Here is a 23878-nt window from a genome sequence, read left to right on the forward strand (position 1 = left end):
CAATCATTTCAACCACCTTAGGAAAGGCTCTGGTGACATGATTAAAACAGTTACACAATGACTAATATGGCTTCTACCTAATTTGCATATGCATTTAGAAAAGAAAAATCCTCAAGAGCGTCTCAGCTACAGTAACATAGTTACTAAGCATTGTCATGTCATTTTCACACGTGTTCCAGGAATGACTATGGACTCAAAGAGAAAGATCACAGATTTACTTACACACTCAACCACTGCACCTCAACTATCTGAACAGACAGCACCCACGTATCCCCAATAAAAGCAAGAAAAACTTGTGAGCCTATCCCATTCTTCTTGAATTTCAAAACACCTAGTCTAGCTCTCAGAAGAAGTACAAGATGTTTAATGGCTCCTGAGTGGGTTTGACAGCTCTGAGCAATGGCTTATACACATTAAGATGTCTATGCCCCCTTGACTCCTTGTGCAATCCCCCATTTTCAGCAGCTGGCACAGACACGTATCCCCATGTAAGTTTTGCCTCTGAGTTCAAGCAGAGTTTTAGCACAGTTTCAAAGAGAGAGGAGAGGGTCCCACTCTGCAGCTGGATCAGCTCAGGAGAAGCCATGCCCCCCCTCGGTGGCAGGCCCAGCCCACAGCTCCCACATTGAGGGGCTTCTGGTGGGGCGATGATCACAATCCGACAGATCCTTCTCACAGCACCATGCCACAGGGCCTGGCTTTGCTGCCATTGCAGCTACGCTTAAAATACACAGATACAGCAGAAGCAAGGCAGGCAGGTAGGTAGTAACAAGCAAGGGATCTAAAGCTTTGAAAAACTTATTGAGGATTATGTCTAATAGTTTCTTTGCTGTTTTTCTTCTACTAGTAAAAATCTCGACAAAGAAATAAATCACACTAATTCTTCCCAACCAGAAGAACATTTCATGCTCCAGAACTCTTTCTGTCCCTAGACTATTGCAGAGAGCTTCATTAGAACAGAGTAGACCAAGAAGCAAGATACACAGATTTCTACTGAAAAATAAATCCACTTCTCTGTGATACTCCTGCAATTTATTCAAGCAAAATATGATTAAATCACCACCTTAATAGCTAACCCACCCCAAATCTGAGCCCTTTTCTGTATAGCACTGAATTGTTACTATACTACTTAAAGAGCAAACACTACTGGAATGTACACAGTGAAGGAAAAGAAAGTAAAGCTCTTCTTTCCAAAGGAACTGTTTTCTCTACTAACATGTTATCTATAAAAATAAGCTCTAGGCAACGTCCAAAAGTTGTTTCAAGTTTCAGCAAATAACTATCAATGCCCAAAGTTTGCACTGGCACAAGAAATATGGAATATACTGCTTAGAAAAGTATTTTCCATATGACTCAGCAATGCATTTCATCCCGCTTAAGATTTACAACCAAAATAATTTCCCTCCAGGGTTTGACTTTAAAACCAAAGCCGTGCAAGTGCAAGAGCACCCACACAGTTGCCTCAACTCTCAACGGCAAATTAAAGCTCTAGAGAAAGACAGTATTTTAAAAAAAGGTTCTTTATCAATACCAAGAAAATATACATAGCCATATTATGTTTTAAATATATATATATATATATATATACACACATCTGTTTTCAAAAGGGTACGATTCTGGCTTTCCTTCCTCCCTCCCCACCCCCTTTTTCTTTCCTTTTTTAAAAAGTTTTAAAAGCTTATCCATTGCTATACAGTTCAGTAAGGTGTATTAGGAAACACACTTTTTATATCCCCCGTGGAAATAAAGTTGAATCTTTCTGTAAACAGTAATTTCCTTAATTTCCGAAATCTCTACAGACCTCAGGTACTTCACTGGAAAAACAAAACAAAACAAAACAAATCAAAACAAAAACAACCACCTGCCCCAAACACACCCGCGGTAGACCTTCGTTGTTGAGTGCAACATCGACAGACCTCGAGAAACGTTTAGCAACGCCCGGCTTCCGCAACCGCCTTCTCCGGGCGCAAATAAATAATGATTAATAATAACGACAGAAGAGCTGCGGCAAACGAGCTCCTCTGCTCCGCGGCGCCGCTACAGGGATCGGCTGCCGGCGGGACTTCCCTCCTCAGCAGGCGCTGGTCTCCGGCGCGGCGGCCGCCTCCGGAGGTACCTCCCGCGGCTGGGAGGCTGCGGCGGCGGGGGGCGGAGGGTGCCCGGCGGCATTGATGTGGCAGCCGGAGGAGAGATGGCTGCGCACGCGGCCCTGCAGCTGGGTGACCTGGGCGCGGAGGAGGTTGGCGGTGGCAGCCAGCTCGGCGTTCTGCCCCTTCAGCGCCTTCACTTTCTCCTCCAGACGGGCGATGCGCTCCAGCTTCCGTCGGCGACACTTGGAGGCGGCGATGCGGTTCCGCAGCCGCTTGCGCTCCGCCTTCAGCCGCTCCTGGCTCTCCGCGTCCAGCGGCGACAGCGACGGAGGCGTCGGCGCACTGCTGCCGCCCTCCCCGCCTGCCGACGGCGGCACCTCGGGCACCGTCTGCGGCTCCTCCAGGGACCGCGCCGGAGGTAGCCGGCCGCTCCCCAAACCAGCTGCCCCGAAGGCCAGGCCCGGCGGCGGCGGCGGCGGCGGCGGCGGGGCGGAGGCGGCAGAGTAGGCGCTGCCCGAGGGGCTCAGCGGCCCCGCTGGGTTGAAGCCGCTCAAGTTGGTGTAGACGGCCGGCGGGTCGGCGGCGGCGGGGGCTCCTGGCGGCCCCGGACGGGCGGTGCAGCAGGGTCCCGGCGTGGAAAGCGGTGGCGGTGGTGCCGATAAGAGCTGGTTTTGCTTGTGCAAGTCGGCCAGGGCCTTAACGAAACCGTCGGCGAAACCCTCCTGCTCCTGCGTCACCGGCTGCCGGTAGAGAAACGGCCCTGCCGCCGCTGCCCCGCCGCTCCCTGTCCCGGGCGCCGCTGGCCCCGGGCTACCGGACCCCAGCCCTGCGCCCCCCTGGATCAGCAGCTGCTCCAGGTCGGCGGCCGGAGGTAATTTCAGCAACGGCAGCTCAGCAGCTGAGCCCAGCGCGGCCTCTGGGCCACTGCGGGCCGTCGCCGCCGCCGCCCCACCGCCGGCCGCCGGCTCCGCGGAACCGGTGGCTGGCGGCGGGGCGGCGGCAGCCGGCGGTGGCAGCAAGCGCAAAGCCGCCGCGCTGCCGCGGGCGCTGGCGGGCGGGCGAAGGGTGAAGGGCCCCGGGAGCGGCGCGGGGGTGGTGGCCCCCAGGTCCCGTTTCTTCCCGGCTCCCAGCAGTAGCTTCTGCCCCGCTGCCGCCGCCGCTGCATCGGCTCCAGGTCCGCCCGCTGTACCAAAACCCGGCAGCGCCACAAAGTCGGGGAGCAGTTCCAGTCCTTCCTCGGGGTAAAACGGCGCCTCCATCTTCACGGCGGATCGCGCACTGCGCCCGCCGCTCATGCTGCCGTCCTCGCCGGCCGGCAGCGGCGGCTCCGTTGCGGAGCGGGCCGCGCTGGGCACCTCGTCTGCGGAGCCTGCCGCCCTCCGCTGGCGGCGGGGACTGAGCTGCCTCCCGGTGCTGCCGGCCACACACCACGCCCCAGGCCCACCGACTGCCCGCCCTGCCACCGCCTCCCCGCCGCCTCTGCCGGTCTCTGCGCTCTTCTCCCCGCCCGCCAGGCTTGCGCGAAAGGGCTTCCCGGTGTTGCTCCGGTTGAGGGTCTGTTGCGAGCCTGCGCTGCTTCTCTCTGAAAACTCACCCCGCGACTGCGGTACAGGAGAGGAGGCGCTGCCAGGAGCTTCGCTTGGGACTAGGGGATTCCCGTGGGCGTTCCCCGAGGATGCTCCAGCCACGGCGTGCGTCCCGCGGGAGCACAGCGAGCAAGGCCCACGCCTGGCGGCAGTACTGAGTAGGTGCTCCTGCGCTGCGCCTGTGACAAACGGGCACAGGGCAGCGCAGGTGTGGAGAGTTAACGATTCCAGACTACCCGGGCTGTGAACTCTGCAGAGGATATGCTCAGACATTGGCTTGTCAAAGCAAAAGTCTCATGCAAGATAGAGATGTCACTGACGTAGTTTTTCTTATGAAAGGGGGGGGAAAAAAAGAAGAAGAAAAAATAAAAATGTTTAGAGAGGGGATTTGAAACAGCTTAGACGTCTTTTCAATGTTACTGAAATGTGGAAGTGCTGTTCTTCAGTTTGGGAGTGGTATTTGTTTTCTCCACTTCAGGTGACTTCCCCAGCCCGTCTTTATGTCTATGAAACTCTTACAAGATGAGGAAATCTCTTTCCACGCAGGCTTCAAAAAGTCTCTGCTGATGGGGGATTGTAATTTGATCCTGACAGAGCTGCTGAAAGCTCTCTTCTAAGTTAGCTTGCTGACTGAACGCCTCAGTGGATCATTTACACATCTGTCAGTCCTCCTCATCCATGGTGGGATCCACCAGTATCCCCTCATTTAGGCATCACCTTCGTGCCATCTACTTCTGCCTTCTCCCCACACATCTCCTCCCTATGCACAGACTAAGTGTCCCTGCTCCCAGGGTCTAGTGACAGTGCTGAGCTCTAGTGTGGTGGTTTAGCCCCACTGTGTGCAGGGACACACTGTGCTGCCGCTGCGCCTAGGTCTATTGCAAAACAAGGAGCTAGGGAGGAGCCAGAGATGCTGGAGTCAACTTAGGACTTTGCCCCAGGCATGCCACTTCAGATTCATGGCAGAACTACAGCCCAAGTGCAGTAGCTAAGGCCTCGATGACCTTGACTTACTGGCCCTGGGACTCCCAACTACACACTCTGCCTACAGGGCAGGAGCTTCATTCCTACTCAGCCCAGGGCTTTCAGTCCCTGCCCACTTACATCAACAGCTGTTCCTCTTTCCAGCCCCATCTCCTGGATGGACTTTGGACCTGTGTTTCCATTTCTGTTCCTTGGCACCATCTCCTGCTGCTCCTTCCTGGACTCCCTGGGTGGACCTCATATCTGGCTCATAACTTTGCCTTGTCTGGGTGTGCCAGTGAGTCCAACCACTAGTGCCTGAAGTTCAGATGCTGCAGGACTCTGCTGAGGTTGTGACTCTGGCCACCTCTAGCACATCTTCCTGTGAGACAGCCCCACTCTGCTGCTCCCTAAGGCTGTATGAGAATTGCTGCCCAGAAAACTGAGGGAAAAGTCAACTAGAGAGAAAACAAACAAACAAAACATCGAACAACCTATCCCCCCAGAACAACCAGAAACAGAGGTGCTTGCATAGGTAGAGGAGGAGGAATCATGTCTTTCTCGGTGAGGATAATGGTGCTACAGTTTGTTTTTGTTTCCTGTCTCTTGGCTGACCTAGCAGCAGAAAGGAAGAGCTAGCGGTGATCAGTCAGCACCCAGTAATGAAAACAGCTAATGTGAGCAGCTTTGTGGAAGCATTGCAGCGGCTGCTTACTGTACAGGCTTTTTATGTCATATTCCTAGGCAAGCAAATGACAATGACTACCTTCTCTGCAGGTGGGCAAAGAGGGCTACCTAGGCAGAGAAGCCAAAGCCTCCAAGCCCAGGTCAGAGACTCACAGAAAAAGATTGGGAAAGTCCTTTAAGATTATCAAGTCTAATCATTAGCTGACAAGTCTTTAACTAAACCATAATCCCTAAGCACTCCATCTACACCACTCTTAAATACCTCCAGGGATTGTGATCCCACCACTGTACTGAGCAAAGCTGTTCCAATGCCTGATAACCTTTCCAGTCAAAAAATTCTTCCTAATATCCAATCTAAACTTCCCTTGGTGCAACCTGAGGCCCTTTGCTTGTTACTTGGGGGCACAGACCAACCCCACCTCTTTTCAGACAGTTGTAGAGAGCCATAGGGTCTCCCCTGAGCCTCCTTTCCTCCAGATTAAACAACTCTAGTTCTTTCAGATGCTCCTTCTAAGACTTGTTCTCAAAACCCTTCACCAGCTTCATTGCCCTTCTTTGGACATGCTCCAGCACCTCAACATCCTTGTAGAGAGGGGCCCAAAACTGAACACAGCATCTGTAATGCACCCTTACCAGTGCTGAGTAGAGGTAAGATCACATTCTTACTCCTGCTGGTCACACCCTTCCTGGAACAGGCCAAGATGCCATCAGCCCTTTTAGTCAGTACAGCTTTACGAAGCAAATTAAGAGAGGGAGAAAATGAAGTCCTAGGTGGAGACAAAGGTGTGGAGGATCAGTTGGCCCTGGGGTTGTTGTCTGGGAAATTCTAGGTATGATGTGACACATCTCAAGAGATGACATCAAAGGTAGGTTTCTTCATCGGTCCTCTGAAATGACCTGTGGGTCAGTTGCACAGGATGGTTTTGTACTCTGATTTAGTGCAGAGAAGGAAGGTGAGCATACAGAGTGGAATAATGCAGAAGCTGCTTGAAATATTTGTAGCAACAGATCAATTGAGTTGGATTGCTGTCTATGTTTGCCAATATATATGTGAGCCCAGCTTTGGGGAGTGAAACGGAATTGTTCACAGTATCACAGTATCACCAAGGTTGGAAGAGACCTCACAGATCATCAAGTCCAACCCTTTACCACAGAGCTCAAGGCTAGACCATGGCACCAAGTGCCACGTCCAATCCTGCCTTGACCAGCTCCAGGGACAGCGACTCCACCACCTCCCCGGGCAGCCCATTCCAGTGTCCAATGACTCTCTCAGTGAAGAACTTTCTCCTCACCTCGAGCCGAAATTTCCCCCGGTGCAGCTTGAGGCTGTGTCCTCTTGTTCTGGTGCTGGCCACCTGAGAGAAGAGAGCAACCTCCTCCTGGCCACAACCACCCTTCAGGTAGCTGTAGACAGCAATAAGGTCTCCCCTGAGCCTCCTCTTCTCCAGGCTAACCAATCCCAGCTCCCTCAGCCTCTCCTCGTAGGGCTGTGCTCGAGGTCTCTCCCCAGCCTCGTCGCCCTTCTCTGGACACGCTCAAGCATCTCAATGTCCCTCCTAAACTGGGGGGCCCAGAACTGAACACAGTACTCAAGGTGAGGTCTAACCAGTGCAGAGTACAGGGGCAGAATGACCTCCCTGCTCCTGCTGACCACACCATTCCTGATGCAGGCCAGGATGCCACTGGCTCTCTTGGCCACCTGGGCACACTGCTGGCTCATGTTCAGGCGGGTATCGATCAGCACCCCCAGATCCCTTTCTGTCTGGCTGCTCTCCAGCCACTCCGACCCCAGCCTTGTTTTACACATCCTTAAGAACACTATGCTAAGGCAAGGCGGCATCTTATTTTCTTCTCCTTTCCTTTTTCTATTTTTTTTCCTTGAAGGGGGCGCGGAAACCCTTCACGGCTCAGAGAGGCAACTTCTGGTGCCCGTTGGCAACCGCGTCGTGCGCGCAGGCCCGTCAGTCCGCAGCCCTAACCGCCGGGCGGAGAGCGCGCTCCGGGCATCGCAGGGGCGGAGCGGGGCTCCCACCCTGCCAGCAGGGCCACAGCAAGAGCACAGCTCATATCATCAGACCAGAGAGTGCTATGACCCCGCAAGCCAAGCCGGCCTTGCCTCGCCTCGGCCTCGTCAGGCTTCTTCAGGGGGTAGGGGAGGCGGAGACGGGGCGGAGCTGAACGTTGCGTCCGCAGCTGCCCAGATGTGCCGTCCCCGGGAGGGGGAGGGGGGCGGCGGGCAGGCCGCTGCGGCGGGGAGGGGGCGGAGCCAACGGAATCTCGCCCCGCCCTCGCGGGCAAAGTCTCATTGGAGGGCCCGCAGGGAGGCTCCGCCTCCGGGTGCAAATCCGCCAATGGACGACCGCGGCGCGCGCCAATACCGCGAGAGTCGCGCTGAAGCTGGCACCGCCATCTTGGAGTTGGGAGAGGCCGCGTCCCGTTCCTCTCTCTCTCGGAGGGTCACGGGCGGGGGGGATGGGGGGGAGTGGGCGCCCGGCGGTGAATTAACGGCGCCCGCGACCTCGTCTCTCTGACGCTGGGCCGCGGGGGGCGCGGCGGAGGAAGGATGGTGCAGTCGTGTTCCGCCTACCGCTGCCGGAACCGATACGACAAAGAGAAGCCCATCTCCTTCCACAAGTGAGCGCGGGGTGCGGGGGGGCGGGGCGGGGCCGGTCAGCGCCGGGGGCGGGGCCGGGGGCGGGGCCGGGCCGCGGCGCGCGTGCCCGCTCGGCGGCGTTGTCAGGGGCTGCCGAGGCCTGCGGGGGCGCTGGCTCCCGCGGAGCTGCGCTCGGCCGCTGTCCGCGCAGGCGGGAGCAGCGCGGGCCGGAGTGGTGAGGCAGCGCTGTAAGCGAAGCCGGGATGGGACGGGCCCGGGGACAGTGTTCGTTTCTGCTGCCTGTGCCGCAGGGAGGGGACACTTCTCTGGGGCTCCAGGATAGGGAGATCCCCAGCCCGCTCCGTGTGCGAGGTGTGGGTTGGCGGGAGACGTTGTGGCTCCAAAGATGAGCCCGTTGGAGAGCTGGGATGCCGCAAAAACGGGTGGCTAGAAGGCCAAAGAGGGTGATTGTACTCTGCTCGGGTGAGATCCCACCTGGAAGTGCTGCGTCCAGCTCTGTAGCCCCCAAGAAAAGAAGTGCATGGATCTGTCGGAGAGGGTCCAGAGGAGGGCTACAAAGATGGTCAGAGGACTGGAGCACGTCTCCTCGAAGAGCAGGCGGAGTGAGTTGGGTCTTTTCAGACTCGAGAAGAGAGAGGTCTCCGGGAAGACCTTACAGTGTCTTCTAGCGCCTGAAGTGGGCTACAGCAGAGCTGGAGACTTTTTTTTTACAGGCCTGTGGTGACAGGACAAGGGTCAAGAGCAGAGCAGATTTACATTTCACATTAGGAAGAAGTCCTTTACAACTAAGATGGTGGGTCCTGGAACCGGTTGACCAGAGAAACTGTAGATGCCTCACCCCCGATGTGTTTAAGACCCTTCATGCAACCTGGTCAAGTGAGAAGTGTCCCAGCCCATGGCAGGGGTGTTGGAACTAGATGACCTTTAAGGACCCTTCCCACTCAAGCCATTCTATGGGGCTTAGCTGTAACCCAACCTCATGTCAAAAAGTTTTCCAGAAAAGATGAAAGTGCTTCTTGTTCACAGGTTTCCTCTTACAAGACCTGATCTTTGCAAGAAATGGGAAGCTGCTGTTAAAAGGAAAAACTTCAAGCCAACCAAGTACAGCAGTATTTGTTCAGAACACTTCACTCCTGATTGCTTTAAAAGGGAATGCAACAACAAGCTTCTAAAAGAAAATGCTGTGCCCACAATATTTTGTTATACTGAACCCAGTGAAAAGGTAACCTTGAAGCACTTGTAGTGTAAGATACTGATGTGTGTACGTTGCTTGTGTTAGCCTAGCAGGGCTGGATGTAGCAGAGCAGCAGAGAGAGTGTACGGACTGTGAAGGGTAGTTGGTGAGCTGGTGTACCTCTAGGCACATGGAGGACTGTGGCAGCCAAAACACATCCCACAGCCATTCTCATTAGCTTTGACAAGAACAGAGTTGTAGACCATCTGAGATTCTGGAGCACTTAGCATTGTGCAGGTGTGCAGTAGTGCTGACCTGCTTTTTTGAGCATACTTGGAGAGGTGAAACTTTGGTTAAAGCATTGTGCTGAATTAAATGAATTGATGTCAAAGCAAGAAGGTATTGCCCAGTACTTAAGTTACTCAGCTGTACTTGTGACACATTTGGAGTTTTAGAGAGGCTTATGTAATACTTGGAAATTGTATTGTGCTCTTCCATGCTGACTGCTAATGTTTGAAGAGATGATGTACCTTGGTTCTAAAAGGTTCTGTCCTCCAGCTTAGCAGAGTAATGTAAGATGCAGAACAGTAGTTGCACCTGCTGTATGTCTGTGCTGAAACTGTTTCTGTCTTCCATAGCAGTTACCTTGTGCTCATAATCCTGACTGTTCTCTGACTTCTTTCTCTGAACTTCTGATGTTATTCTCCATTGAGAAGTATTGTTCCCTTCAATATGCTGCTAAAGTGGTCTGCTGTGAGGTGGAAGTCAATTATGAGTTCTTAGTTTTTGATTTAGTAACTGCAAGATGTGAATGGAAAATATTGATCCTTAAATAAAGGACATAAAATATTAGTTCTCTTGCTACTCTGCTGTAAAGGAAGTGGGAGAAGAGAAAATAGATATGACAGGTCTAGGATATGAAAGACTGTGATTGGATGGAATGCATAGAGGTAAACAGGGATTTCTGCTTGTTGATTTTCCCTTTTATATGCAGCATTGGATTTGGTGCAGAAATACAAAGGGAATGTATTTGAGAAGTGTATAATAACAGAAAAGAGAATATAAGCCGTCTGTGTTACATACCTTTTCTTTGTCACATTGTGAAGAGTTAGAGTGGATGCCTCCCCCAGTAACTTATTGTAAACCTGCTCCAGAGACAGGAAATTCACTAGAACTCAGAATTCAGAAAGTCAGAAAAATGAAATTGTATGTTTACAGTTAAACTAAATATAACAGTATCGACAGAACAAAACTACTGCAGAATATAGTAACCTTAGAGAAGATGTGGATGGGGACAAGCAGTGGCAAAGCAGCACCCAACACAGGCAGGGGAAGATAGCAGCGAGAGCAGCAGAAGCAGCAAAGGGGAAGATACAAACTGTGCTTCCAGATAGAAAGGTTTTGATGCTCCAATGAAATTATACTAACTTACCCATTGTTAGCATTTTATGGCCTATCCCTGGCATGTTCATCTCTTCACTTGGAGACTCCAGTAATTTTCTACATTACAATCAGTGTCTCTGTTCCTATTTTTTTCTTTTCCTTTGTTTTTTATCTCTGAGCAAGAAATCTGTCTCAAATGGCCACACACATGTGAAATAGTAGCTAAGTTGTGTTCTTTTTCAATCTGAAAGCTGAGTATGTATATAGGCTGGTCTGCATAAGTATGATTGGTGCAGCAGGGTTAGTGTTAAGCCATGCTCCCTGCTTTATCATCGTACCTGGATCTATAAAAGGCATTGTTTTGTGTTTTTCAATTACAGAGAAGAGTTTAGTTCTATTCCATTTTATCTGGTTGCACTTTGAAGTAAATTGCCACGTGTCTCCAAGAAACAATATAGCTATAAAGAACAGGTGTGGTAGTGTCGAATCCACACTTTAAATACAGCTTTTTGTCTTTCACGTTGTACAATTTGAAATACTTTTAATTTACTCCTGTCTTTGAAGAGGACAGTCTGCTATGAGAAGTTGCTGGTATCACTGACACATCGTATCTGTTTTCCATGATACATTGTGGAAACAGCAGTGGTTTTCCATGATACATTATGGCAACAGTAGAGTATTTGTAGAGGTAGTCTCTATTCTTTGTATACTCTATTTGTAGGGATAAAAGTCTCTGTGAATTCAGCTGTCCTGCAGCCATCTGATTTTTGCTTTGGCTGAGTTTTTCTTTGCCAGTTACATCTTTGCCTTGTGATTTTTTTGGTGTGGGTTTTTTTTTTTTTTGTGTGTTTGGGGTTTTTTTTGTTTTGCTTTTTGGTAGAAAAGCTTTACAGTGATAACCAATAGAGCCAAATGGTGTAGAGTAGTCATGTGTGAATTAGGCAAAGTATTGGGAGCAATTTCATATAACTGAGAAATAAAAGTGGCAGATGATTGGTTTTGCAAAGTGATCAGTAGTGATTGGAGTTCACAAAAACTACTACAAAACTGCTTTGTCAGCAGCTGTTTGCCAAATGTTGTGGTTTGTACAAGAGAGGTATCTAGATGCTGCATTAAGCACTATTAGCTTGTTTGTATATAAAGGCATAGAAGTTAATGACATAACCTTCAGATCTGATTAGCTTGATATTTAGATGATGAGGATCATCATCTGCTCTTACAGTCAGTGTCCCTGTCCTTTTGTGTGTAGTAAGAATATTGATGACAGAAAGGTAGTTAGAAAATTGGTTCAGTATCTCTTCCACTGCATGACTTAGGTGCTCCTTTAGACAGGGAATATCCAAATTCCTTTGGTTTTGACAGTGCTGCAGTGTTTTGTTGTTTGTTTTTGATATTGTTACATGCTCAAAAGACTTTCTGAGTTATACTGCATTCCTTTGGGTCTTGGAAAGAATCTTATTCTCTGCTGAGACCTATTCTCAATTGATGAGAGATCTGCATTGTCCTGAACCGTACAAGTGAACCCATTGAGAGCTGTACGATAAAGAGTGCACTTCTGTGTGGAGTTGAGCCAATCGATATTCTGCTGCTGCCAAAAGAGAGAATCATGTTCCCCCATTCTCCATCCATCCCATATGCCAACTGTGCAGTCTTGTTTTTCAGTCCTTCCACACGCCAACTCAAGTGTGGGTTATGCTTTGTGTTGTGTTGCTCTGACTTGTAATAAAGGACAGAAGATTTCTGTACTGATGATGGGAGAACAAATAGCTTTCTGTCAACTTAGCATTTACTGTGTTTGAGCAAAGAGCAAATACCAGGGCTTTGCTGTTGGAGAGCTGTTTTTTATCTCATGTTTCTCAAAACCAAATCCTTATGCTGCATCCCAAAACAGTAATACAGTCCCTTCCAATCATTGATATGTCTACCTGTGCTGGTTTAACACATTCTGCTTTCCGTCAGCACAGAAGTTAGGGAAAAGTAGCATCCAAAAAATCCTCTCCAGGTTGATATAAAGAGTTGAGATAAAAGAGTTTATTATAAATGGGGCAGTACAGTGCAGTTACCTTGGCCTACCTTGCAGAAAAGAAAACTCAGTGAAGTGCAGAAGCAGCAGCAGAAGCCAGTGACCTACCCCCCTAACCTGCAGCCCAGCCCAATGGAAAAAGCCCCTGCCCCCAAGCCCATAAAATTTAAAGCAGTGTCTGGAAACATGTTGCAGCCTGAACTTCAGGCCCCATACACTTTCATTTTGAAGCTGGCATGATACTGAATATCAGAAACATTCAACTGAACACATGACACTACCTCTTTTGCTCTGCCAGTTTATCAGCCCCCTTAGTAGGTGACCATTGTTATACCTCAGCAGAAGGTTTGCTTCTGCTGTGGTTTTAAGTTAGCTGCTATGTGCAAAGGATGTAGTGGTGACATGCAGCAGAAAGGAGGGGCAAAGAGGAATGAGGTGGCAGTTGATGAGCTAGATCAGCTGAACTCAGTTTTGTGGAGCTGCACGCTGCATTCTTGCATCTTAGCTAATCATAGATACATCTTTGACTGAAGTCTTCGAGTGAGAGCAATTGCTGTGTTCTTCAGGTTTTGATTTATTTGAGACATCGGTGGCTTGAGTTTCAGAGAGTCCTGAAAACAAAGCTGCTTTAAAATGTCTTCAGAAGCCAGACCAAACAGGCCCAGAACTCTGTCAATTTTGAAAACACAGTTAGGATCCTGGTTCTTTATGTCGTGCTGGGGCTGTGGTAAGGAAGTTATGTTGGTAACAATGTTAAGAATTTTTAAGTGCACCTCTCTTTCTTGTTATTTCTAGACTGAAGAATTTGCAGAACAGCCAGAAGATCCACTACCACCTCCTCCTCCACCACCACCGCCACCACCACCTCCGCCGCCAGCCGCAGCTCCAGCGCTACCGCCGTCTCCGTCAACTCCTCCTTTCCATTTGTCTCAAATAGACGCCAGATTTGTCGACCCCGGTATTGGATTATTGATGCCTCCTCTCCAGACCCCGAGCAATCTTGCTGTTTTTTGTGATCACAACTATACAGTAGAGGATACAGTCCACCAGCGGAAAAGGATTCAGCAGCTGGAGGAACAGGTTGAAAAACTGCGGAAAAAGCTGAAGACGGCACAACAGCGATGCCGGCGTCAGGAGAGACAAATTGAAAAACTGAGAGAGATCGTTCAGTTCCAGAAAGAAAAAGACATCTTGGCAGGGAAGGGCTATGTGATTCTTCCCAATGACTATTTTGAAGTTGTAGAGGTACCTGCCTAGAAGCCACGAACGTCGCTTTTCACTTTTCTAGGCCAACAAATTTTATTTAAACAACAACAACAACAAAAAACCACCCCAACACCTAAATGCTCTCTCTAAGTCTGTGTAACACTCTCCAGAACCCTAGAGCAGTAAACAAGCAGTCGTACAAATGAGATCACTCTTTTTGTCTGGTTGGTTTTGTTTTGTTCCCTTCATTTGTCACTTGGGTTAGATACAGTTCTAATATATTGAGAACAGAGGCGTATCAGGAATTAGAATACGCATTTAGTTTTATGAAATCCAAATTGCTTTACAGAAGGAAACAATGCAAAGTTGAGTGCATGTAAAGTCTGCATTTGTTTTCTTTCTTTTTTTAATTTTTTTTTTAATTAGTTTTGTTGTTTGTTTTGGTGGTGGAGGGACATGTGTGCGTTTGTTTGTTTCTTTGGTTTTTTTTTGTTTCACAATGGTTGTCCTATGCTTACATGAAATGGGGAACTGAATCTGGCCAGCAACGGGATATGATGTCATTGCACGCTTTAGTGCAAAGCATTGTCAAAGCATTTGATGTTTGGTGATCTCCTGGAAGTAGTTTTCACTGATTTCAGAAGGGGCAGAATTAGCCCAGCTAAGAACACCTTGAAGTGCTACAGAAAGACAAAGAAAAGATCCACATTTCAGTCTGGGAAAACTTCCAACCTCGGTTGGCTATGCCTTCAAAGCACTGCAACAAAATCTAATTCCCCTATCCCTTTGGTGAGGAGTGTAAACAAACCTCTTCATTGGGAGTAACCTTTCACCATGTGTGGGAGATCAGAATTCATTAGCATAGCTGAAAACAGCTGTAGAAGAGGTCTAGGTTGTGAGGGCACTTAAAAGTACTCCTGAAGTGCAGTGCTGATCAGAGCATGCATGTTACTGGACTGCTGGCAGGGTCAAGAAAGCAGGGTACTGTTCAGGGTGACTGCATTTTGAAAGTACCCTGATAATGTACAGCTGGCAATACGCTTGAGTGGGAACCTCTCATAAACACTGCAAAGAGCAGAATGTTGTTCTGACCTGTGAGATTGTGGATCCTAACTCACATCTCAACTGTATGTAGCTTCAGGAAACAAAGAGGTTTTTTAACTTATCTAATCCAGTTAACGGGCATTTATGGAATTAGACTTTGGGAGTTGCTTGGTGCTAGACTGGTTTTTAATATCTCAAATGCTGCTGCGTCTTCTTCAGCCTTATTATGATTCTTCCTTAATAGCATGAGAAAGTAGTGCAGCACTTTGCACTTACTGTCTCAAAAGTCATCTGTTCAATGAACTCATTGAAAATCAGAGAAAACTGCATCATGCTGGCCCTATTGTAGCCTTCACAGCTGAAACTCCTGGATATATTGCACAAGGAAGATTACTTTTCTCAGTCCATGTCAAACTTGTTTGTAGTGTGGGTTCTAGCTCTGATGTTAATCAAACTCTGTCTGCGATGGCTGTAAAGGCTTCCTTTAATCTCCTGTTAGCATGACATTATGAAATGTTTTTAACCAGTCTTGATACTTCTGACCTCACTCTTGCTGTGTATCTACTTTCCCTGTCATTTCATGTACTTAAGGTGAACAGAAAATGCTGAAGCATCCTCTTGTGTACATTTATTATAACTGATTAAAAATAAAAAGCAAATGGTGTGTTAGATTTTTTAACTGCCTCTTACATTTTTTTTATTCCCCACCCAGATTTTGCCAAAACCTAGCTTGATGCTTTTTAGTCTTTTGTGGTCTAGTAGCTTCCAGGTTTAGTAGCTGGGGTTTTCTCACAATGGTGCTGTTTTGTCACAGAACCTTGCTGTTGTTCTGCTTTATGCTTGAAAATGCTCAAATTCAAAAAGTGACAAGGGAAAAAAATATATTTCAACAACAGTTACTGTGCTGTTGGTATGTGTGGCCAGATAGCAGGTTGTTTCTGTTTTCTCTTCAAAATACCCTCTCTTCTTCAACTTTAGGAGTTTAAAATGTGGCTTGCTGAGGCACAGTGTCTTGCTGCAAAAGTACACTCTAGTCTTGGTGGTGCTCCTGCCGCCCCTTCACTCCCTGTTCCATTTGGCTGTCACAAAATTAATCAGGTTGGAAAAGACCTTTGAGATCATTGAGTCCAACCTATCACTTAACAACTTGTTATTAACTAAACTATGGCACTAAGTGCCTCATCCACCCTCCTTTTAAACACCTCCAGGGTCGGGGACTCTGCCACCTCCCCAGGCAGCCCATCCCAATGCAAATCCCTTCTGCTGTGAAGAACTTTTTTCTAACCCCCAACCTAAACCTGCCTTGGCACAGATTGGGGTTGTGTCCTCTTGCTCTGTTGTTGGACCAACCTCACCTGACTACAACTCCCTTCAGGCAGTTGTAGACAGCAATGAGATCTTCCTTGAGCCTCCTCTTCTCCAGTCTGAACACCCCTATCTCCCTCAGCCTCTCTTCACAAGGCTGTTCTCCAGCCCCTTCACCAGCCTTGGTATTTATTCATTTTGATACTCAGGACTCTCAGCACCTGCTCAGTAATTTTTAATAATAATAGGTTCTGTGCAACAGTCATGAAGACATTATACAAAGAATAAACAGAATCTAGAACATTTGAGAAATAAGTAGCAATAATGCAAACACTGAACTCAATTCAACTGGACAGAGGTTCTTGCTGTCAATTGTACCGCTTGTGCAGTAGAGGCACTCAAGAATCTCCCATCTGCCTACAGCAGAAGGCCACTTGGAATTAGGGAATTTACAGGGTTTTGTTAAAGAGGCCTTTGTATATTTACTCACAGATAGTAATCTCTGAATTCCTGGGACTAACTACAGTTCCCAGGCAGTACTCAAACACTTGCAGGGAGTTCTGTTGGTGTCTTGACAGCCATTGAGAGGCTTCTAAATCTTCCCAGGCTCTTATCAGGAGTGCTGGGAAGAAAACAGGTGATCTCTGATCTGATTCTGGTTCTTCTTGGCTCCAGGCTTGTCATGGAGGCTTGCAGGTGCAGGCAGGGTGTCTTGCAGATGTGCAGTCCTAGTATAGTGTCATGCCAGCTAAGCAAGCCTTAGGTGTGAAGACACCTAAAGCCTATTCCCTCACAAACTTGAGCAAGGCAGCTTCCAGGTATACAAACCCAAAGCATCAGGACTTGTTTTTATGCAGCAGGACTAGCTTCTAGCTTAGCAGAGCATAGCAGGATAAAGTGGCAGTGAGGCAGAAGCTCATTAAGGCAGAGCAATGGCAGAAGCAGAGAGCACATTAAGCCAAAGGTGCTACCGTAAGCAGGTTGTCTTTACTTGCTCATGTCCTTTTATCAATACAGGCTGAGTCTAATGGTCATTTGGCCACAGATCAGCTGATCAGAATGGCACTTTGCCAAGCTTAACCATATTAGGTGAAGTCAGGGCTTGCCTTTACCTTTATAGAGCAGAACACAAGTGTATAAACACCTATAGGCACCCTGTAAACAAGTTTGGACAGACATAAAGGCAACAGGGCCTTTTGTCTTCCTTTCTTGTGGTTGCTTCTTCCATGAGCCGAGGAAGGGAGAGCAGAAAACATGTCTGGGCAAGGACATGTTTAGGCCTAATTTGGGCTATTTTTGCCTTCTACAACAACTTAAGAAAAAAGTTATCAGGAGTAGTTAGCATGGATTTACCAAGGGGAAATCCATGACTAACCTGATAGCATTCTGTGATGCTGTAACCCACTCCTTAAACAGGATCACAGGATGTTAGGGGTTGGAAGGGACCCAAAGAGATCATCGAGTCCAACCCCCCATGTTTACCTAGATAAGTAGCTCCTACCAGAGACAGCAGGCAGGAGGGAGAAGAGAGGAGGATGAGTTGGCCTTGCTGCCAGCTTGTAAAGAGATAGCAGAATTATGGGATTGAATAATGACATTACATTTTCCTGTGCCCTCCCTCTGGACTCCTCTAGTCCCTAGAGGACTTTTAACTCTATGCTTCCTAAACAGAATCACAGAGCTACAGAAATTTAGAGGCTGGAAGGGACCTCCAGAGATAATCCAGCCCAACCCCCCTGCCAAGGCAGCATCACCCAGGGCAGTTTGCACAGGAATGCATCCAGGCAGGGTTTGAAAGTCTCCAGAGAAGGAGACTCCACAATCTCTCTGGGCAGCCTGCTCCAGGGCTCTGTCACCCTCACTGTAAAGAAGTTTCTCCTCATGCTGAGGTGAAATATCTGTTCCAATTTGTAGCCACCACTCCTTGTCTTATCACTGCTCACTGCAGAAACCTGCAACAGTCACTTACTGCTTGTACTGGCCACAGCTGGTACCTCAATACAGCAGAGGTTCTGTAAACAGCTGAAAAGAAAAAAAGCAGAAAAAGAAAAAGAAAAAAAACAACAAAAAAGGAAAAAAAGAAACAAGAAAAAAGATAAAAGAAAAAAAGATGGAAAAAAGATGAAAGAAGAAAGAAAAAAGAAATATAAAATAAAAAAGAGAAAAAGATAAAAGAAAAAACACTTAAAAAGAATAAAAAAGGAAAAAAAAATCTTAAGGGTCAAAGAAAAAAGGGAAAAAAAGAAAAAAGAGAAAAGAAAAAAGAAAAGAAATATAAAAGAAAAATAAAAAAGAAAAAGGAAAAAGAAAAAAATGAGAAAAAAGAAAAAGTATAAAAGAAAAAAGAAAAAAAGACAAAAGAAAAAGAAATATAAAAAAGACAGAAAAAAGGTAAAAAACATTTAAAAAAGAAAAGATAAAAAAGGAACAAGAAAATATAGAAGAAAAAGATAGAAAAAAGATAAAAGAAAAAAGGAAAAAAAAAACAAGAAAAGAGAGAAAAGACAAAAGACAAAAGACATATAAAAGAAAAAAAGTAAAAGGAAAAAGGAAAAAAAACAAGAAAGAAGAAAAAAAAAGAGAAAAGAAAAAAGGAAAAGGGAAAAAAAAGCAAGAAAAAAACCAAAAGAAAAAAGAAATACAAAAGAAAAAAAAAAAGGAAAAACATTGAAAAAGAAAAATAAAATAAATGAGAGAAAAGAAAAAAGGAAAAAGGAAAAAAGCAAGAAAAAAACAACAAAAGAAAAAAGAAATACAAAAGAAAAAAAAAGGAAAAAATTGAAAAAAAAAATAAATGAGAGAAAAGAAAAAAGAAAAAAACAAGAAAAAAGAAAAATATAAAAGGAAAAAAGAAAAGAGAGAAAATAAAAATATTTTAAAAAACAGAAAAAAGGGGGAAAAAAGAAAAATATAGAAAAAAAAGAAAAAAGATGAAAAAAACAAACAGAAAAAAAGACAAAAGAAAAACGAAAAAGAAACCAGAGTTATTGGGAGTTAAAAAGCAGCAGTGGGAACACAGAATGGCAGGTGCCTGTCTTATTCCCCATGCCATTTAAATGCCTGTAACCACACTCTGCTGAAGCCTATATGTTTTTTTCAAGAGAGGAATTCAGGGAAGGTAGAGTGCAGCAAAATCAGAAAGAATGTTCCATCCTTAAAATCTGGACGGGCAGATTTGTTTTGAAGAGGACTGATGCTTCAACAAGCAGACATTAGAGCTGCTTCTAAAATGAGAGGGTTGGCTGGCACTCTGCTGTTGCTCCAGTTTCCCTCTTGCCATGGAAGGGTGTCTGACCTGTGTGCATTGTTTCTTCTATCACAGTATCACAGTATCATCAGGGTTGGAAGAGACCTCACAGATCATCAAGTCCAACCCTTTACCACAGAGCTCAAGGCTAGACCATGGCACCAAGTGCCACGTCCAATCCTGCCTTGAACAGCCCCAGGGACGGCGACTCCACCACCTCCCCAGGCAGCCCATTCCAGTGTCCAATGACTCTCTCAGTGAAGAACTTTCTCCTCACCTCCAGCCTAAATCTCCCCTGGCGCAGCTTAAGGCTGTGTCCTCTTGTTCTGGTGCTGGCCACCTGAGAGAAGAGAGCAACCTCCTCCTGGCCACAACCACCCCTCAGGTAGTTGTAGACAGCAATAAGGTCACCCCTGAGCCTCCTCTTCTCCAGGCTAAACAACCCCAGCTCCCTCAGCCTCTCCTCGTAGGGCTGTGCTCAAGGCCTCTCCCCAGCCTCGTCGCCCTTCTCTGGACACACTCAAGCATCTCAATGTCCCTCCTAAACTGGGGAGCCCAGAACTGAACACAGGACTCAAGGTGAGGTCTAACCAGTGCAGAGTACAGGGGCAGAATGACCTCCCTGCTCCTGCTGGCCACACCATTCCTGATGCAGGCCAGGATGCCACTGGCTCTCTTGGCCACCTGGGCACACTGCTGGCTCATGTTCAGGTGGGTATCAATCAGCACCCCCAGATCCCTCTCTGTCTGTCTGCTCTCCAGCCACTCCGACCCTAGCCTGTATCTCTGCATGGGGTTGTTGTGGCCAAAGTGCAGCACCCTGCACTTGGAGCTATTGAAGCAGTACAGGAAAAAAAATGGTAGTGACAAATTCTCATTTTTTGCCCCCACAAAACGCACATCCCTTGTGTTTGAAATATCCCAGCTAGGCAGGGAAGGCTAACACTTTTCAAAGGTGCAAGCAGAGAAACAGAATGGGTTTTAGGAAGGGCAGATCCTGCCTTTCTAACCTGATCTCCTTCTATGATCAGGTGACTGCTTGGTGGATGTGGGGAGGCCTGTGGATGTGCTCTATCTGGACTTCAGCAAGGCCTTTGACACTGTCCCCCACAGCAAACTGCTGGCTAAGCTGTCAGCCCATGGCTTGGATGGCAACACTCTGTGCTGGGTTAGGAACTGGCTGGAGGGCCGGACCCAGAGAGTGGTGGTGAATGGTGCCACATCCAGCTGGCGGCTGTCACTAGTGGTGTCCCTCAGGGATCAGTGCTGGGCCCCATCCTCTTTAACATCTTCATAGATGATCTGGATGAGGGCATGGAGTCAGTCATCAGCAAGTTTGCAGATGACACTAAGCTGGGGGCAGATGTGGCTGGGTTGGAGGGCAGAAGGGCTCTGCAGTGGGACCTTGACCACCTGGACAGATGGGCAGAGTCCAATGGGATGGCATTCAATAGCTCCAAGTGCAGGGTGCTGCACTTTGGCCACAACAACCCCATGCAGAGATACAGGCTGGGGTTGGAGTGGCTGGAGAGCAGCCAGACAGAGAGGGATCTGGGGGTGCTGATTGATACCCACCTGAACATGAGCCAGCAGTGTGCCCAGGTGGCCAAGAGAGCCAGTGGCATCCTGGCCTGCATCAGGAATGGTGTGGTCAGCAGGAGCAGGGAGGTCATTCTGCCTCTGTACTCTGCACTGGTCAGACCACACCTTGAGTGCTGTGTTCAGTTCTGGGCCCCCCAGTTTAGGAGGGACATTGAGATGCTTGAGCGTGTCCAGAGAAGGGCGACGAGGCTGGGGAGAGGCCTTGAGCACAGCCCTACGAGGAGAGGCTGAGGGAGCTGGGATTGGTTAGCCTGGAGAAGAGGAGGCTCAGGGGTGACCTTATTGCTGTCTACTACTACCTGAGGGGTGGTTGTGGCCAGGAGGAGGTTGCTCTCTTCTCTCAGGTGGCCAACACCAGAACGAGAGGACACAGCCTCAGGCTGCGCCAGGGGAGATTTAGGCCGGAGGTGAGGAGAAAGTTCTTCACTGAGAGAGTCATTGGGCACTGGAATGGGCTGCCCGGGGAGGTGGTGGAGTCGCCGTCCAAGGCAGGATTGGACGTGGCACTTGGTGCCATGGTCTAGCCTTGAGCTCTGTGGTAAAGGGTTGGACTTGATGATCTGTGAGGTCTCTTCCAACCTTGGTGATACTGTGATACTGTGATCAATGTGTACAAGTATCTGAGGGGTGGAGGTCAAGTGCCTGGGGCCAATCTCTTTCTGGTGGTCAGCAGCAATAAGCCAAGGAGCAGCAGCTACAAAGTGGAACAGAGAAGGTTTCAGCTCACCATGAGGAGAAACTTCTTTACAGTGAGGGTGACAGCGCCCTGGAGCAGGCTGTCCAGAGAGGTTGTGGAGTCTCCTTCTCTGGAGACTTCGAAACTCTGGATGCATTCCTGTGTGCACTACTCTGGGTGATGCTGCCTTAGCAGGGAGGTTGGACTGAATGATCTCTGGAGGTCCCTTCCAACCTCTAGGATTCTGTGATTCCAAAGGGCAAATTCCATTCTGAATCTAGGAAGATGGAAAATGAAGTAGTTGCTTGGGTAAAACTGAACCCACAGCAGTTTGTAAGTCCATTTCAAAAGGCTTCTATCACACGTTTCTCTGGAGTGAGGCAGTTACTCCTCAATGCCCTTTAGTTTTGCTTCTTTCCTGAGCTGTGTTTCAGGTTTTGGTCTATACACTTACCTGTTTCCTGCCAGCTTACACCTTTGGCAGGGTGGAGAGGGATGTGTTGGGCTCTTACTTAGTTTTAGCAGTCAAAACACAGTCTGACAAAGCCTCTTGATGCCTACAGTCTGCCGTGGTTGCAAATTGGGGTCTGTAATTCCTGCTGTTATAAACACAGCAGACTATTTGATATACTTCAGCTATAATAATGCCAAAGAAGCACACATAATTTAAAAAGATGATGATGATAATGGTAATTGCTGTTAAGGATTTCTCTTTATGCCTGTTTGATGCTTTCAACAGAAATTTAATCTTCCTATGTAGCTCTTTTGAGGGGGAAACTGCAGCATTTTGTTGTGCAAACCAGGCTGAAGCCCTCATAGTGTTAGGCAGACTGAAGGAATTTAAAAGTATGCTTAAAAAAAAAGGTGTGTTGCAGAGCTGTCATTTAATGCATTGTGAATAAAGATAAACAGATCCTAAAGAAAAGCAATCTTAAACATGCTTAAGTCAAGGAGAACATTTCCATCAGTTACTAAGAAGGGAACACTCAAGAACTTCTCTAGAGAACAGGAACACCACACTGTCAGAATTAAATCATTTCAGTAATTAAATCTCTGCACAGTCCTGCCACCATTTGTTTGTTTAGCACTGAGTGCCAAGAGTCCTGTGATCTGTCCTGTGAAATCATCTGGTGATCCTTGTGGAGCTGCCTCCTCTCAGTGTACACAGAAAACAGATTGTAAGACCTGGGCTTACACAGAATCACAGAATGTCAGGGGCTGGAAGGAACTTCCAAAGCCCATCCAGTCCAACTCCCTTGCCAGAGCAGGATCACCTATACCAGATCACACAGGAACACATCCAGGTGGGTTTTGAATATCTCCAGAGAGGGAGACTCCACAACCCCTCTGGGCAGCCTGTTCCAGTCTTCTGTCATCCTGACAGGCAAAAAAATATCCTCCTCATGTTTGCGTGAAACTTCCAATGCATCAGCTTCTTCTCATTGCCCCTTGTCCTGGCAGTTCTGGAGTCTCTGGAAAAGTGATTGTTCCCTGCATTTTAATTGGTCCTAGTGGCCTATTATAAGCTCTTTTAGTTAGTGGCCTCTTAAAAAGTCTTTTAGGTAGTGGCTTACCAAAGTACTTTAGGACTCTTAAATTTGGGCTTCCAAGTTTAAGAGGGATAGGAATCTGCTGGAGAAGGTCCAGTGGAGGACTCTGAGGATGGTTAGGGGACTGGAGCACTGCCTGATGAGGAGAGGCTGAGGGACCTGGGGCTGTTTAGTCTGGAGAAGAGAAGACTGAGGAGGGGATCAAATAAATGTTTATAACTATCTGAGGGCTGCAGGTTAGGAATGGGGGGACAGGCTCTGCTCACTGCTCCCTGAGGTAGGACAAGGAGCAATGAATGGAAGCTGCAGCACAGGAGGTTCCAGCTCAACACAAGGGGCAACTTCCTGAGTATAGGTGTCCCAGAGCACTGGCACAGGCTGCCCAGAGAGGTTGTGGAGTCTCCTTCTCTGGAGCCTTTCAAGGCCTGTCTGGATGTGTTCCTGTGTGACCTGAGCTAGATTGTATGGTCTTGCTCTGGCAGGGGGGTTGGACTTAATCTGTTTGGGTCCCTTCCAACTCCTGACATCCTGTGACCTGTGATTTTTACTTAGGCATGAGCATGGAGAATACTCTGAGGCCTCTCACCTGGTTTTTTGTTTTGTTTTTTTGTGTGTTGTTTTCTTCTTAAAATAAAGGAATATGTGAACAAATCAGACAGGCTTCTCATTTCCTTGCAGGTTTCTCTAGATGAGATTGTTAAAAGTTCAGGGTTTGTGGCTATACAGAT

General features: G+C 47.7%; 2 protein-coding genes across 2 annotated transcripts; one reads left to right on the forward strand and one right to left on the reverse strand.

Moving 5' to 3' along the window:
* Positions 1–1824: 1824 nt before the first annotated feature.
* LOC135192998 (transcription factor JunD-like) lies at positions 1825–3949 on the reverse strand. Its single transcript, XM_064176390.1, has one exon. The coding sequence runs from the start codon at positions 3947–3949 to the stop codon at positions 2072–2074; it is 1878 nt and encodes a 625-aa protein (XP_064032460.1). The 3' UTR covers positions 1825–2071.
* Positions 3950–7789: 3840 nt separating this feature from the next.
* On the forward strand, positions 7790–15449 carry THAP1 (THAP domain containing 1). Its single transcript, XM_064140268.1, has 3 exons — positions 7790–7960; positions 8967–9162; positions 13316–15449. Exons 1-3 carry the CDS (start codon positions 7890–7892, stop codon positions 13775–13777), a joined length of 729 nt encoding a protein of 242 aa, XP_063996338.1. The 5' UTR covers positions 7790–7889; the 3' UTR covers positions 13778–15449.
* Positions 15450–23878: the final 8429 nt, after the last annotated feature.

This window comes from Pogoniulus pusillus, chromosome Z, assembly GCF_015220805.1.
Source record: "Pogoniulus pusillus isolate bPogPus1 chromosome Z, bPogPus1.pri, whole genome shotgun sequence".
In the NCBI taxonomy this organism is placed as follows: domain Eukaryota; kingdom Metazoa; phylum Chordata; class Aves; order Piciformes; family Lybiidae; genus Pogoniulus; species Pogoniulus pusillus.